General features: G+C 41.2%; 1 protein-coding gene across 1 annotated transcript; it reads right to left on the minus strand.

Moving 5' to 3' along the window:
- ovol1a (ovo-like zinc finger 1a) lies at positions 1 to 10,896 on the minus strand. The gene is made up of 5 exons (XM_030753931.1): positions 10,448 to 10,896; positions 2,471 to 2,703; positions 1,959 to 2,165; positions 1,434 to 1,578; positions 1 to 1,313 (listed from the first exon to the last, which is right to left on the minus strand). Exons 1-5 carry the CDS (start codon positions 10,545 to 10,547, stop codon positions 973 to 975), a joined length of 1,026 nt encoding a protein of 341 aa, XP_030609791.1. The 5' UTR covers positions 10,548 to 10,896; the 3' UTR covers positions 1 to 972.
- Between the last annotated feature and the right edge of the window lie 3,406 nt (positions 10,897 to 14,302).

Below are 14,302 nucleotides of genomic sequence, written 5' to 3' on the forward strand. Positions count from 1 at the left end.
AAACAAAGCATCTTTTCTGCTTTACATAGAAACCCCACAGGTAATATTCATATGCAAAAGAAATGTGTAAAAATATTCTGTTTTTAACCAAATTTATGAAAAGGATTTTCTCATATATACACACACAGATGAACCAAAACATTAGGACCAGTCTAATCAGGTTGCAAACCTGAATGCATGGAAGTGTATGAAAAAAAATAGAAAACAAAAAAACATTTCTCGCTTATTTGAAACATTAGTAAACACTTTCAATTTTTCTTCAATGCAGCATAAAAAGAATGTCAATTATGGCCACACTTAAAGTAAAAAGAAAAAAAAAAGACCATAAATCTGGATTATGGTGTAGGGCATAGCTATCCTGGTGACTGCCAAAATGCTCTATTCTTCAAAAAAGTGAGTGGCATCATTGTGGCCACATCCATCTTTGATACACAGTTTAAGTCCTTTGCTGCAGACAGGAAGCCACCTGAACAGCATATTTAGGGCTCGAGTACAACCTGTGCGAAGGCACTATTGCAATTTCGGAGTTACTCCTGGTCAGCGGGGAGTGAGTACCAGCGGGATGTGCTGCAACAAGTCTGAGCTGCAGCAACTCCAAAACACACTTTAAAGTGCTGATGTTACAGCACTCTAGCATTTTACTCAAAGCAAAGCGCTAAAGTACTGTGTGGTTGTCACAATGTTTCTGTTCATCTATATTTACATAGATTTTCATTTATAGTTTTGTAGAAGGTAGACTTAATCATCTGTGATGGGTTATTCCATTGAGTTATTTACAGTAGATGCCCGAATCCAAGCACACATACATTTGTAAATATGCACATCTATACAGTACAATAAGTAGATTTGCTTTCCCCATGGCTATGCATTCTGGCTCAACAGCCACTTCTTCACATCCATCACTTAACACATTCATCCTTCATCAGTCCCCCCTGAGTGTATTTATGATTATCTTTCATCATCCTCTGCCTTTTACTGCTCAGCTGATCCGGTGGTATCATCGCTTTCGGCTCCCTGTGGAGAACCGGGAGTGGATCCTCCGACCGACCCTCCATCTCTTCCTCCTCCTCCTGCTCTCCTTGCGGCCTTGCTCTTCAGCAGGGCGCTGTCGGGATGAAGCGAGTGGAGGTGGATGAGCAGCTCGTCCTGAGTTCCCGCCGTGTGGCCGCACTCCTCGCAGACGTACAGCTTGTTGCGTCGCTCCTTGTAGGCGTACTTCAGGGTGATGCTGTGGATCTTCTTCATGTGGGACTCCAGGGAGCAGCGCTGGGTGAAGGCCTTGTCGCAGAAGTTGCACTTGTATGGACGGACACCTGTGTGGGAAATGAAAAGAATGCCATGGAATTTAATGTATCTGTATGGAGGTCTGAAACTGCCCAGACACACTTGTGTTTTTTGTGCATAAACACACACAAAAAAGGGGGAGTAGCTACCTGTATGCGTGCGTACGTGTCTTTTGAGGTCGAAGGTGTCGTTGAAGCCTTTGCCACAGAAGCTGCACAGATGTCTCTTTGTCTCATTGTGACACTTGATGTGTCTGTTTAACATCCGCTGGTATTGGAATGTCTTCTGACAAACCTAAATGAAGTGACAACATGATCAGGGCTGTCCCGCGCTTAACTGACACTCAAACCTCTTCATTTTTGTTGCAGACAAACATTATCTGCGTTTACAGTCAGTGTTTACCTTTACGTGGAAAACCCATGGCATACTGTGCAAACTGCGCTCATGCAAGACATCTCTAGCTGTCTGTCATCTCTCTTTTTTTTTTTTAAATAAGCAGATCATTAAATGTGTCTTCATCAGAATCTTTAGACTTTAAGTGTTTTTTATGAATAACTTATTATGGGGGAGCACGTCTACACGTCTTAATGTCACAGAAGTAAATGATGAAGCTGAAATGTGTATCTGAAGTCATGTGATCATAATACAACAAAAAGGAACACGTTTTGACGTACCTGGCACACAAATGCTCCTGTCGAGCCCGTCAACCCATTTTGAGTGTGACCTGTTGATCTGGTCACCATTGGGACCGATTCTGGGGGGGTGGGGGTTGGCTTTGGAGGAGTCACAGTGGTCTGTGCAGCTGGAGGCTGTGGAGTGGGAGTGGGAGGAAGTGCCAGAGGAAGAGGAGCTGGATCTGGAGGTAACTCACCTGTAGTTACCTGAGATGGAAAGAAAGAGAAAAAAGAGATGATTGATATTATTATCCATCCATCCATCCATCCATCCGGGTCATGGGGGGCTGAAACCTCTCCCAGCTGTGATTGGGCGAGAGGGCAAAACCCCTAACCAGTTTCCTGTGCATTTGCTGTGGATATTACTATACATGTAAAAGTAATACACATTTTTTAAAATAATAATCACTTAAAGAATTTGTACAGAAAACCAAAAATTTGCATTGTAAACTCAAAAAAAAAAAAGTTCACAACTTAACCTTGTACTGCGCTCTGCCCTGCTCAGTTCTTACCTTTATTTTGGCTCGGATGTATGTGGAGTTGCTCTGCGACCTCCTCTTGACCTCTGACCTCCCCTCCGGTAAACCCACCGGGCTCTGGGGTCTGCCAAGCACCGTGCTGGAGGGCAGCTCCGCGTGCGTTTGTGTGTCAACGGGAGACTGTTTGGTGAGGCAGAGAGGTGCTGTCGTCTCGGCGGTGCTGGCTTCCACCTCCATCATCACGGCGGATTGGGGAAAGATGGAGACTGGAGGGAAAGACGGGAAAACTCTGTGTCATGTCTGAATTTCATTCTTAAACCTCCAATAACTGAGAGCTGAAGTTGTGTTTACAGCCAGCTGATGGATATAATTCTGATATTAAAGTCCCTCTTTTGATTCGGTTTTTGGTTTCTACAAACTCCTGAAGAAAATGTCGGGTGATTTAGCTGCTAAATGATCCATTGTTGCCACAGCAAAATGTTACATTATGAGAGGACTGTGAGTGGCTTTGAGCTACGTAGCATAACAGTGAACTCACAATAAAGCCAAGGGGAGCTGCAGATCGAGGTGATAATTCTCCTTAGATTCACTCAAACAAGTGCCTTTTGTTACTTTGTTTCATGACATTTCATTATTGATACATCGTTACTTTCAAAACATTGACTGTGGCCTATTAAAGACATAAAAATAAGGATTTCATTCTACTTGCCTTTGATTATATATTTTTTCTTTAAAGTTTTCTGTGTGGGTCTATATACAATTGCAATTATTAGAGAAGTGTGGGTTAGAAGAATGCCATGAAGGCATCTGATGCATTAGAGATACATTCAAATATTAGAGGGGGCATACTAGAGAAGCTTTGCATGATTCACAGGTCAAAATAATCCCTTGTTAACTTATACTGGGCCTCCGCTTGGTCTCCATCCGAAACAAACTCCTCTCCCTCAAAGCCGTCTTTCTTCTGATTGGCTGCCCCTCGCAAGCGAAAGATGTGAACAGCAGGTAGAAGGGGCTTTTTGGCTGTAAACAGATTAACCTCAACCTCCCTCTGTGACAGCATACAGAGCCATGAATAGGAAAAAAAAACTGTCTGGAACTGGGTGTTTAGAGAGATTACTTATGCATATGTTTACCACTGGCCACGATTAATATGAGCATCTATTATTGTAACATAATATACAAAGTGTTACCCAGCTTTTTACTGAGGACTTTAGACAGGAGTGTTAGTAAATCTGTGAAGTGCAAGATCAGTGCAAATAAGCTCAAACTAGAGGAAAATCTGAGAATGACACTTTTATATACTTGATTCTAACACTGCTGCTGCCACTGCAAAACATGACTTATAAGGGTTTGAAAAAAAAAACACAATCTCTTTAAAAGGGGAGTTAGTGGGTGAGAGTCATGTATGAGAACAAATTTACTGCACTATATAAAATTCAGTGCAGGCAAACAGCCTGCACTGCTTTATATTTGCACAATCTCTCAATTAGCAAATAACCAGGATTAAATGTGTGTGCGTGTGTGTATGTGTGGAGCGGGGGGTGGGGGGTGGGGGGGGGGTGGTGCAAAAGTTGCCCTAAACAATGCGCAGAAGCATGCATACGCCCACACCCACGCACACACACACACACGCACATACACATTACCATTACTTGTTTGACCAGACAGTCTTGCAGCACCAGCTCTGTACCTTCCTCAAACAATCCACCTCCGCAGTGTATGTGTGCGTGTGTGTGTTGAATCAACTGTGTGTATGGTTTGTGCATATGAGCGGAACACAACAAAACGTCACTGAAAGAGGCAGAGAGAAGCCATTCAGCTGGAAGTGCAACACGGAGGTAGGTGCAGGTGTGCGCGTTCTGGTCACTCAAAGCCAGGCGTGGCTCAGCAAAGCCGAGACAATGAATCAGTTGACTCTGCCACCGGGGCCTCGATGAGATAAAACCCAAATGTAAATGCAAATGAAGCCCCTCCCCAGTGAACTATATGAAGAGGAGGCATAAAAGGCGGTCTGTAAAGCAGCCAGATTAATGGAACGCTGAGAGAAACAGTGACGGCTCTGTGGTGCTTCAACGGCACAAATAGTGTGTGTGTGTGTGTGTGTGTCTCTGTCTAAAAAAAACAGATTTCTTATATATTTGGTTAAATAAACACATTCAGTGCTCTAGTACCAACCTAACTGATCTCCATATTAGTGATAAAAATATATAAAGCTTGGATGCAAACTGATCATTTATAGGGCATGTGACCATTTTTGGTCATTTTCCACACATATGACGCCCATCCCGCACCTCAGTGAGGTTAACAAGCACAAGGTCTTGAAATATGTGGTCATGGAGAAATGGCCTAATGTTGAATAAATTTATAATGTGTATGCTTCACCACGTGTGTTTTTTCTTGTATTTTTTAATACACTTCTTGGAATTGTTTGTTTTTACCATTTATATGGCAAGAAACCAAATAAGGAGTCTTCACTGACCTTGATTTTCTAAATGAAAATGAAACATTTTGAAAAATGTTACAAACGTTATTAAGCCTCATGCCCTCCAAAAACACTAAGGTTAATATTTTGATTTTCTAAATATTTCAGTAAGTGCCCTATATAGGGTTAAAGGAGGATTCATTCATCTGTTCATGGATTCTAAACCAGCTCTGTAAGTTATTTGTGCAAACAGTTATTATGAAATACAGGGCTGAGCATTACCCAGTGTTTTGGTAAGGCTTCAGTCACAAAGGCCTATAGACCGGTCACGCAACCGCTGGGGAAAAATGTGCTTTCCTGACCAGTTGGCTCCTTGATTGCTTTGGTGGCTACTGAGTCATTTGCGGAAAACTCGGCTCATCTAGAAACACTAGCCAGCTACTCGCCGAGAGGTAGTGAAACTTGAACAAGTGCGACGCAACTGGAAACAGAGAAACGTTCGCCTTCAGAGTAAGAGCTGAATCCTGCTGGTGCAACCGACACGTTTCAAAAAGTGCAACTTTTTGTAACGTGAAGGGAATGTTCTCCGTTTCTGGTTTGAGTTGCACTCCTCACAATTTCACTACTGCTTGGCAATTAGTTGGCAAATGTTTGCAAACAAGTTGTGTCTTCCATGCAAACTACAGTCAACTGTAGCATTCTGCTAGCAACCAAACCAACTGGAACAACTGTGACCAGTTTGACCTAGCGACTGGTTGGGGAATACGCATTTTTCCATAGTGGCCTGTAGCTGCCAGGTGGTGACCAACCGGTGTCTAGGATGGCTGGAGTATAGCAATTGATTTCCCAGCGACTGGGGATGCTCTTTTTTTCCTTCAGTAGCCAGAGGGTAGCTGACAGGTCTGTAGGCCCTTGTGACTGAGGGATTAGAGGAACTCTGGGAAAAATGAAAAGCCGCTGGAAATAACATGAGGTATAGCTGACGATTAATTTAGCTGCTGAATAGTCATTATTTCAGTGAATGAAACAGTTAATAAACTGTTAACTGCTTTGGTGTATAAAATAAAATTTCAAAATGTTCGTTACATTTTTTTCCAATAAACACTTTAAATCTTAAATATTTAAAATTTATAGTTATTTACAAAGTAGCAAATCTTCACATTTCAGCAGCTATATGAGATTATTGCTTATGAACATTAAAAAGTCAATAATGATCAACAGACTTGTTGCCAAATCTTTTTCTATAAATCAGGCTTAAATATAAAAGTTCTTAGGGATGTGATTTTGTTTTTAACTCCTGAAACGTTTTTTTTAAGTTGCTAAATTTTAATGCCGGTACACAGGAAATGCTCTATTCAGAGGCCTGAAAGACTTGCATCTCAACATTTCACATTAGCATTTAACACCTCATGAACGACGCTGTTAATCAGATTATCTTTAACTGATCTCCATGAAGAACTTCTTTATATTTAGTTTAATGTAAAGAGTTTGTGGCTTTTGCACCCATTCTAGTGTGTAAAATGTTTTTTTTTTATATGCGAATGAGAGCCTAATCATACGATATAAGCTGCTGAAGTGAACAGAAAATTTCACTGTACTTCTTTGTCACGTTTTAAAAATCCTTCTTAATTACTCCTGGGAGGTGATAGTTTCTGTGGTGACTGCTGCTGGCTGGACATTTAATCTCATCTTGTATTGTTTGTTCACCTCTCCTTCCCCCCTTACCAATGAATGAGGTGTGTGTTTGTGTGTGTGTGTGTGTGTGTGTGTCTGACTGTGTGTGTGTGAGAGAGAGAGAGTTGAGGTCAATAAAGTTTCTGTGTTGTTATCTTTAGGTTTTAGGCTTTTCATGCAGTCATTAAGAGAATAGGGTGGGTCTGTGCGTGCGTGCGTGTGTGTGTGTGTAGTAGTTAAAGAGCAAGGTGGCAGGTTAAAATAACTCAAGGCTTCTACTTCAAGAGCAAAGGGAAAAGAGCGAGCAGGAGTGCTGCATTAAATGCTCTGTAATATTTTCCTTTTATCCATTTAATATGGTTCAGCTGGGAGAAAGAGTCAACAATCAGCAGATAACTTGATCAAACACAGGGTGTGTGTGTGTGTGTGTGTGTGTGTGTGTGTTTGCTTAAGGCGTATTGTCTGCAGCAGCAGGTTGTCCATAGGGTCCGTTACATTTCCTTCCATCCAATAAACATTAACCTTGGAGCAGCCATTGAGCAGACAGTAGAAACTTTTGGTGCAATGTAATAAACCCTCAAACATAACAAGACATCAGCTTCTCTTGGACTACTCTGACATTTTGAATGACATGTTTAGTCATTTTCATGACACCTGTCTCCGTCTTACATACAAAGCTACAACAAACCTAGCTCAGCATTATGGAAAAAAGCAGGCATGATCCAAAGTGAAACTGGCACCTGCAAAAACTACAAAATACGGGAAGTCAATACTTGGGAGACAAAACTCCAGAAAGCCACCAGCTCTCTCAGCACACACAGCGGCTCCTGTAATGGGACTATATGGTGTATTAACCATGATACTGGCGAGCTTTAGAAAGGAGCCATTTCCCAACTGTGCTGTCTTTAGGATCAAATATTATCTGCCTTTAAATAAAATGTAGCTTTATAGATATTTGGAAAATAATAATTCAGTCATATGAACTTTGAGTTGTGAAACAGCAGGAAAATAATGCTTACATAAATTTAACAAACAAACAAACAACAACCAGGCTATACACTAATTTTACAATTGCGTTATTATTATTTTTATTATTATGGAAGGATGTGGGATACAGGTTTTGGCTTTTTATTTTATTTTTTACATTTTTTTATGATTTGACTAAAATTAAAATGCTGCTTTTCTCAGTTCCGTTAAAGAGCATTTGAATATTTCAATATAATGTCTGATTTTAATTAGAACTGAAATGTCATGTTTCCTGCACCTGAAATCAAAGGTCTACGCTGGTATATGTTGCACCGGTTTATTGGCCGACACTGACATTGAGTTAATAATTCATCTTGTTGACTTAAATAAGCTGTCAGTTGCTTTTTTTGCTGTGGCCAATTGATCATCTGGTACTTAAATCCAGGTCCAGTTTCATAAACCTGCACAACTGAATATGTATTAATGCAAAGCTAATAAAAGGTAGTAACCACCAAGCAATTCCTTATTTATAGTCGCAGAATATGAACTGGTTTATGTTCGGTGTTTATAGTGAAGATTTCTTTTCCACCACAAAAATAAGGAAGCAGTACACTGTTATTTCAAACACTGGTGTGGGTGGATCGAATAACCAGCAAACCCTGCAGATGTTAGCAGTGATATTCAGCTGCAGTTTTTAATATGTGTAAAAGTCATTCTAGGGGCAAGTCTCGTCTCTTGGCAGAAATCTTGAAACATCCCCAACCTTTATGCGGGCAGCTACTATGAAGTATTAATTTCAGCAGCCATGAAAACTACATGTATGGAATACCAATAAAATCTGATTTAAAAATATTTTAAAAATTGCCGACTTTGTCTCAGAACTTTTTTTTTTTCCCCGCTCCTGAAAGTTAAACCCTTGTCCACAGTTTTTGCACTGGAAAATTCTCCTGGAGATTTTAAATTAAGGATGATTTTTTTTTTTATATCTTTACTTATATTTTTATTCCTCTGTATGAATCTAGTCATGCATTGCGGTTCTTGTGTGCCTGAAAAAAAACAGAGGAGGGATAAACAGAGGTTGATTTCAGACTGATGACCCATCAGAAACAGGCCCCGGCACATGTTTGTGGACAATGAGCTAAAAATAAAATGCTACACACACACACACACACACACACACACACACACACACACACACACACACACACACACACACACACACACACACACACACAGAGGGTGACAATATGGTCCAAACTGATGGCATGTGATGTCTCAAAGAAGTATTCAACACGCAGTATACTGAAGGCAATTATCATACTTCTCCATGTGAGTGTGTCAGTGTGAGAGTTGATCCGTTTTTGTGTGTGCGTCTGTCACGCACACACAAACACACGCCAGGCAGGTACATCAAGTAACGGCACATACCAGAAGCTTTAGCTGAGACCGTTGCTGGGCTTGGCAAAGCCCAGCAACGGGCTTGTTTGTTTGTTTTGTTTTGTTTTGTTTTTTAGAGTAAATGGATTTTCTATAACTTGATGTTTTAGTTCTTGGATAAGGACAAATACAAGAATAACAAAGTCCCCTTGTTTGTGGGGGTGGCGGTGACTGCAGCGTAAGATTGATTTTGTTCTTCTCAGTGCTCAAAGTTGCTCCCAAAAGCTACGCATGAGGACGTGGATCAAGCCTAAAATGCGTGTGCGCTTCTGTTTGCGTTGATTACATCCTGTGTGGACGGATTTTTCTTGATGTTGTTTTTTTTTTTTTTTTTAAACAGTTTAAAATGTGACCTGGTTCAGTTCATCCAGGTGTTCCGGTCGCAAACACCCCGGTAGGATGTAGAAGTCAATGATTAAAAGTTAACGGTAATGGGATGAGGACAGGAAAGGATACACGGAGAGGGAGAGAGAGAGAAAGAAGGGGGGAAGGGAGGGAGAGAAAGGAGAGCTGGAGAGACGTTTAGGGTGTAGTCCGTTACTTGTTATCTGATACCGGCGGGGTCTTACAATAAAACCTCCGCCGATGGCAACAATGGGGATTGTTTTCACGAACGGGGGGGTCACTGAGACTTCGACGTGTCATTTTAATGTAAAGTCGGTGGCACATCCAAAGGATCAAACTTAGCAGTTAACTCTTGTCGGCTCCGAGGGCACAAAGCTTGATGAGAAAGTGTCAAAATGTGAATGGGCCATTAAATCATTTCATAGGTCCGGAAACCTGATGGGTTAAGTTTCTTTCAGGGCTTGTGTTGATACAGAAAAAAAAAAATCAGAGTTAAAGGTGTAAAATATCTAATTTAAAGGTTGGAAAATAGTTCCTAAATCACAGCCTTGTAGAGATACTTAAATGTAAGTGTTTACTAATTTGCTTGTGTTGAATGACTAGTCAGAAGTTGTTTAATAGGCCGTTATTTGCGCTTCGCTGTACAAGGAAGAACAATCAGGGGTTGAAGGTCGATATGAAAAAAAAAAAAGAAACAACGGGCCCTTGCTATCGCTTACCATAGGCCGCAATGATATATCTGTCCTGTCATTGTTTGTTTTGTGATATTTCACTAAAATTATTTACAAATAACATGGAGAACATTGATAGATTTAAAATTTTGGGGTGTAAATAAAATAAAGCTTATTATATACCTAAAGTAAGACAAGCGCAGCTCCCCCCGGACACATCCTCGCAAGCAACACAGGAACTACTTTGTCTGTGTACGGCGGGCCGCTGCTTTTTCCGTTATTCGGTGGCCCCGGGCTGCAGCGGCCCCGTTACAATCACTACCGGACCCCTGCCCCACCTGCCACACTGACGTTCCTGTTGATTCCCAAACCGCGCAAAATCCACAAATCTGTGCGTAAAGGCGCCCCAAAACGCGCCTGTACACGCCACCGCCAACATTTTTTTTTCTTTTGAAACAACAACAAATATGGCTCATTACAGCAGCGTGGACTCACCTGGGATGTAGACGTCCCCTCGCTCATGATCAGGGAGTTCACTCCAGTTCCGCTTTCCCGGCGAAACGTTCGCCTTTTTAACCAGAAAGGCCCTCGGCATGTTCAGCCAACACAGAGTCCCTTTGAGAGAGATATGCAGAAAAGCCGCTTTCGCGACGTGAATTCACGTACAAGTCGCAAAAAGCAGGAAACCGAGGGGGAAAAAAACTGGAAGGTCGGTCCCCTTTTCTTCTTCTTCCTCCTCCTCGCACCTTTCTTCTTGTTTCGCAAGCTGCGTCCACTTTTATCGCGCTTTTTGTCCCCTCCAACACACCTTTCCTCTCAACCAGATTTGTTCCCAAGCGCTAAGGAAAAGTATTTTCGGCGTCGGGACAGGTGAGTCCGCTCAGGTGAGCAACCCGGTCAGGTAAAGACGGATATCGCCCACAGCGCCCTGAAATAACGGGAGTGTGGCGTCACTAGGTGAGGGAGCGGGGCTGAGAGGGAAAAAAAACGCAGATCACATACACACCGACGATAGAGGTGGGTCGGAAAGCTGCACAGGTACTCATTTAAAAAGCAGGAAACAGCGACCAGCACGCATGCGCGGCAGAAATAACGGTGACAACAAGCTGGAGAAAGCCTACCTGCTGAACCGGTTTACCCCTCCTTTCATTCTGTCTCTGTCTCGGTCTTTCCTTTCCTCTCTGCCTCCCGCTCTTCTCCATTCCGCTTTAAGGTGTGGGAACGGTGAAAATGACAAGAAGAAAGAATGGAAGATAGAGAGTGTGTGTAGGTGTGTGTAAGTCTGTGTGTGTGTGTGTGTAAAGGAGTGAAGGTCAGCTATACAATAAACTGTAGACACAATGAGAGACAGGCACACATGCACGCTTTAACTCTACAGATGCACGAACACAGCAGTCAGAAGAAAGAGGTTAACGAAGGAGTTCATTATTGAAACCACATTCAGTGATTTTAAAAAAGAAAGATCACAGGTCCATGTAATAGATGATTGTAGAGACAGTTACTCAGAGGCTATCATTCCTCTTCTTATCTTTGTCTTTGAGCACTTTAAAGATGAAAAATCTTTACAGTCGAGAACATTTTAATGATTCTCGTCAGGCTGAGACAAAAACAAAAACCAGTTTGTCGTGAACCACTGAAACAGAAACTACCGTTTGTCTTAATCTCCAGCTGAACGAAGATAAATTCATCCTAACGAGTCGGGGGGAGTGTGTCAAAGTTGAACGTACATGCTGCAGACTGTTCTGGGAGGATGCTCAGCTGTGTGTGAATTTTTATCTGAATTACACACATTTATTTTAAATATGTCCTGAGTGATTGGATCACGGTAAGACAGCTGAGAAATAAGCCCCTATTTACTACTCTGTCTGTCACGTGTCTCCGAGGTGTCTAGCTGTCTACAGAATTCATTACTGTTTAAGTTGATTACTCCAGAAGGTCAAAGGTCTCAATGCACAGTAATCTGCTGCCAGAAGAGGGATAGATTCATTCAGATAGGACCAGCAAGGGAAAACAAAATGCTCTGAAATGAACCGTAAGGTCTGCTCCAACATTAGGTCCAACAGTGACCTACAGGAGAGTGCAGGAGAACGTTAATAAACACCACCATGCTTCACACTGACTGCACACAGTATTTTCCTGCTTATTCCTTGTTGGGGACACATCAGGATATTAGACCAGCTTTAGCTTACAAACAGGACCATGTAGCTTACCCATGAATATTGATCTTTTTATCTCATGTAGTATGTCATAATGAAGGAAAACCAGTGCTGCATCTGGCCTCAATAACATCCCAACAGAAAAACTAACTGTGTGTGTGTGTGTGTCTGTGTGTCTTCCTCTGTGGTTCTCTGTAATGTTGATCACTGTAAACACAGTGCACCACAATTCCCACAAAGCTGGGACGCTGTGCAAAATGTACATAAAAACAGAATGCAGTAATTTTATAAACACTCATAAACTCACACTTTATTTAAAATGGAACATAGGAAACATATCAAATGTTTAAACTGAGAGAAATATGACCTCATTTTGAATTTCATGGCTTCTTCTAACTACAGTCCATAAACATCTGGGAATTGAGGAGACCAGCTGCTGGGCTTTGGGAGAGGAATGCTATCTTATTCTGGTCTGAGAGAAGATTTTAGCTGCTCAACAGTCCTGGTTCTTCTTTCTGCTTCAGATGTTTTCTACTATGAAGCCATGGTGCTGTTACAGCTGCAGTGTTCAGTTTAGCATTATCTTGCTGAAACACGCCATGCCTTCCCTGACAAAGACATTGCCTGGATGGGAACATATGTTGCTCTCAAACCTGTCATACCTTTCAGCACTGATGATGCTTCTCCAGATGTGCAAGCTTCCAGAGACTCTCATGCATCAGAGATGCAGCCTTTTGAACTGAGGGCTGATAACAAGCCAGAGGGTTCCGCTGTTCTTTGGTCCAGAGGACATGTTGTCCATGTTTTCCATTTTGCCTCAGTCCATTTTAAATGAGCTTTGACCCAGAGAAGATGGAAACGTTTCTGGATCATCTTCACATATATATATATTTTAAGCTGCATTTGTAGATGGCACGGTGATCACAACCACTGTTTTCTGGAAGTGTTCTGAACCCATGCAGTGAATCAGACCTGTTTTTAATGAAGTGTTGGCCGAGGGCCCGATGATCCCAACCACCCAGTACAGATTTTCAGCCTTGTCTTGTGCATAGTTTTCTCCAGATTCTCTGAATCTTTTGATGATATTATGTACTGTAGATGATTTGCAATTTTATGTTGAGGAACATTATTTTAAAATTGTTCCACAATTTGTAGAAGAAGGTTTTCTTTTTTTGCCTCTGCCCATTTTTACTTAACCTGATTAGGTATGTTTCTCCAGCTGTTTAGTCTTAGTACCACTGAGCTAATATTTTTTTTTAGGAAATTGTAAAACATCTCAGTTTAAACATTTGTTATGTTTTATATGTCCTACTATGAGTAAAATATGGGTTTCTGATATTTGTGTATCATTGCACTCTGAGTCGATCTTTATTGGAATGGGGGTGGTACACACTGCTTCCATTTCCAATGTCCGTTTACACTGCTAGCATTAACATCAGGCACACTGAAAAAGACGCGATGATTGATGGAGGGAGCAGCATGTAGTCTGTCCTGTCTGTCGGTCATAAAACTAATCCAAGACAATGACTATTAAAACACTGTTTTGTTGTCTGAGCCTGCTGTGAGTGGTTATATGGTGAAGTCTCTCAGGCCTTCTGGGTTTCTTGTTTGTTTACATTTTCATTCACTACAGGCACATTTTAAATGCAGTATTTTTTTTACATATCCTCAAATTAATTAAATAATCAGATGCCAGATTATTTAGTAAACTTACAGATTCAGCTTTAAAAAAAGAAAAAACTTCAAAAAGGCTTCAGAACAAGTGGTTTGTGGTGCCATTTATTTCATCCTATGTTTCTATTAATTTGTCCACCCCTTTTGACATTAATCAGTGAAAGCAAGTTTAATAAATGACCCACCTCTCTGCCTCATGTGCTACAGCTCAGCAGCACAGGAGCTGCAGACTGATGGGAGGCCTGCTGCCTTCGACTGAAGAAGAAGAAGAAGAAGAAGAAACAGCCTTTATTGTCCCACAGAGGGGAAATTTGGGTGTAACAGCAGCCGCAGTTATTATAAATATAAATAAAGATATAATAATTCACACTATTAAGAAAAGAATATATATAAAATCAACAAACAATATTAACCTTAATACTACTAATAATAATAACACTATATACAATGTACATGATGTGCCTGTGTGTTGAACCTTAACAGGCCGGACTATTTACAGTATATTATATATTATCCTACA

The sequence above is a fragment of the Archocentrus centrarchus genome, chromosome 18, assembly GCF_007364275.1.
Source record: "Archocentrus centrarchus isolate MPI-CPG fArcCen1 chromosome 18, fArcCen1, whole genome shotgun sequence".
In the NCBI taxonomy this organism is placed as follows: Eukaryota; Metazoa; Chordata; class Actinopteri; order Cichliformes; family Cichlidae; genus Archocentrus; species Archocentrus centrarchus.

Excerpts from the sequence above, each read along its gene's own strand:
- ovol1a (XM_030753931.1), bottom strand. The coding sequence starts at position 10,547 with ATGCCGAGGGCCTTTCTGGTTAAAAAGGCGAACGTTTCGCCGGGAAAG. Across the intron at positions 2,166-2,470 it reads ACATCCGAGCCAAAATAAAG|GTAACTACAGGTGAGTTACC; the intron begins GTAAGAACTGAG and ends TTTCCATCTCAG. Across the intron at positions 1,314-1,433 it reads ACACGTACGCACGCATACAG|GTGTCCGTCCATACAAGTGC; the intron begins GTAGCTACTCCC and ends TTTCCCACACAG.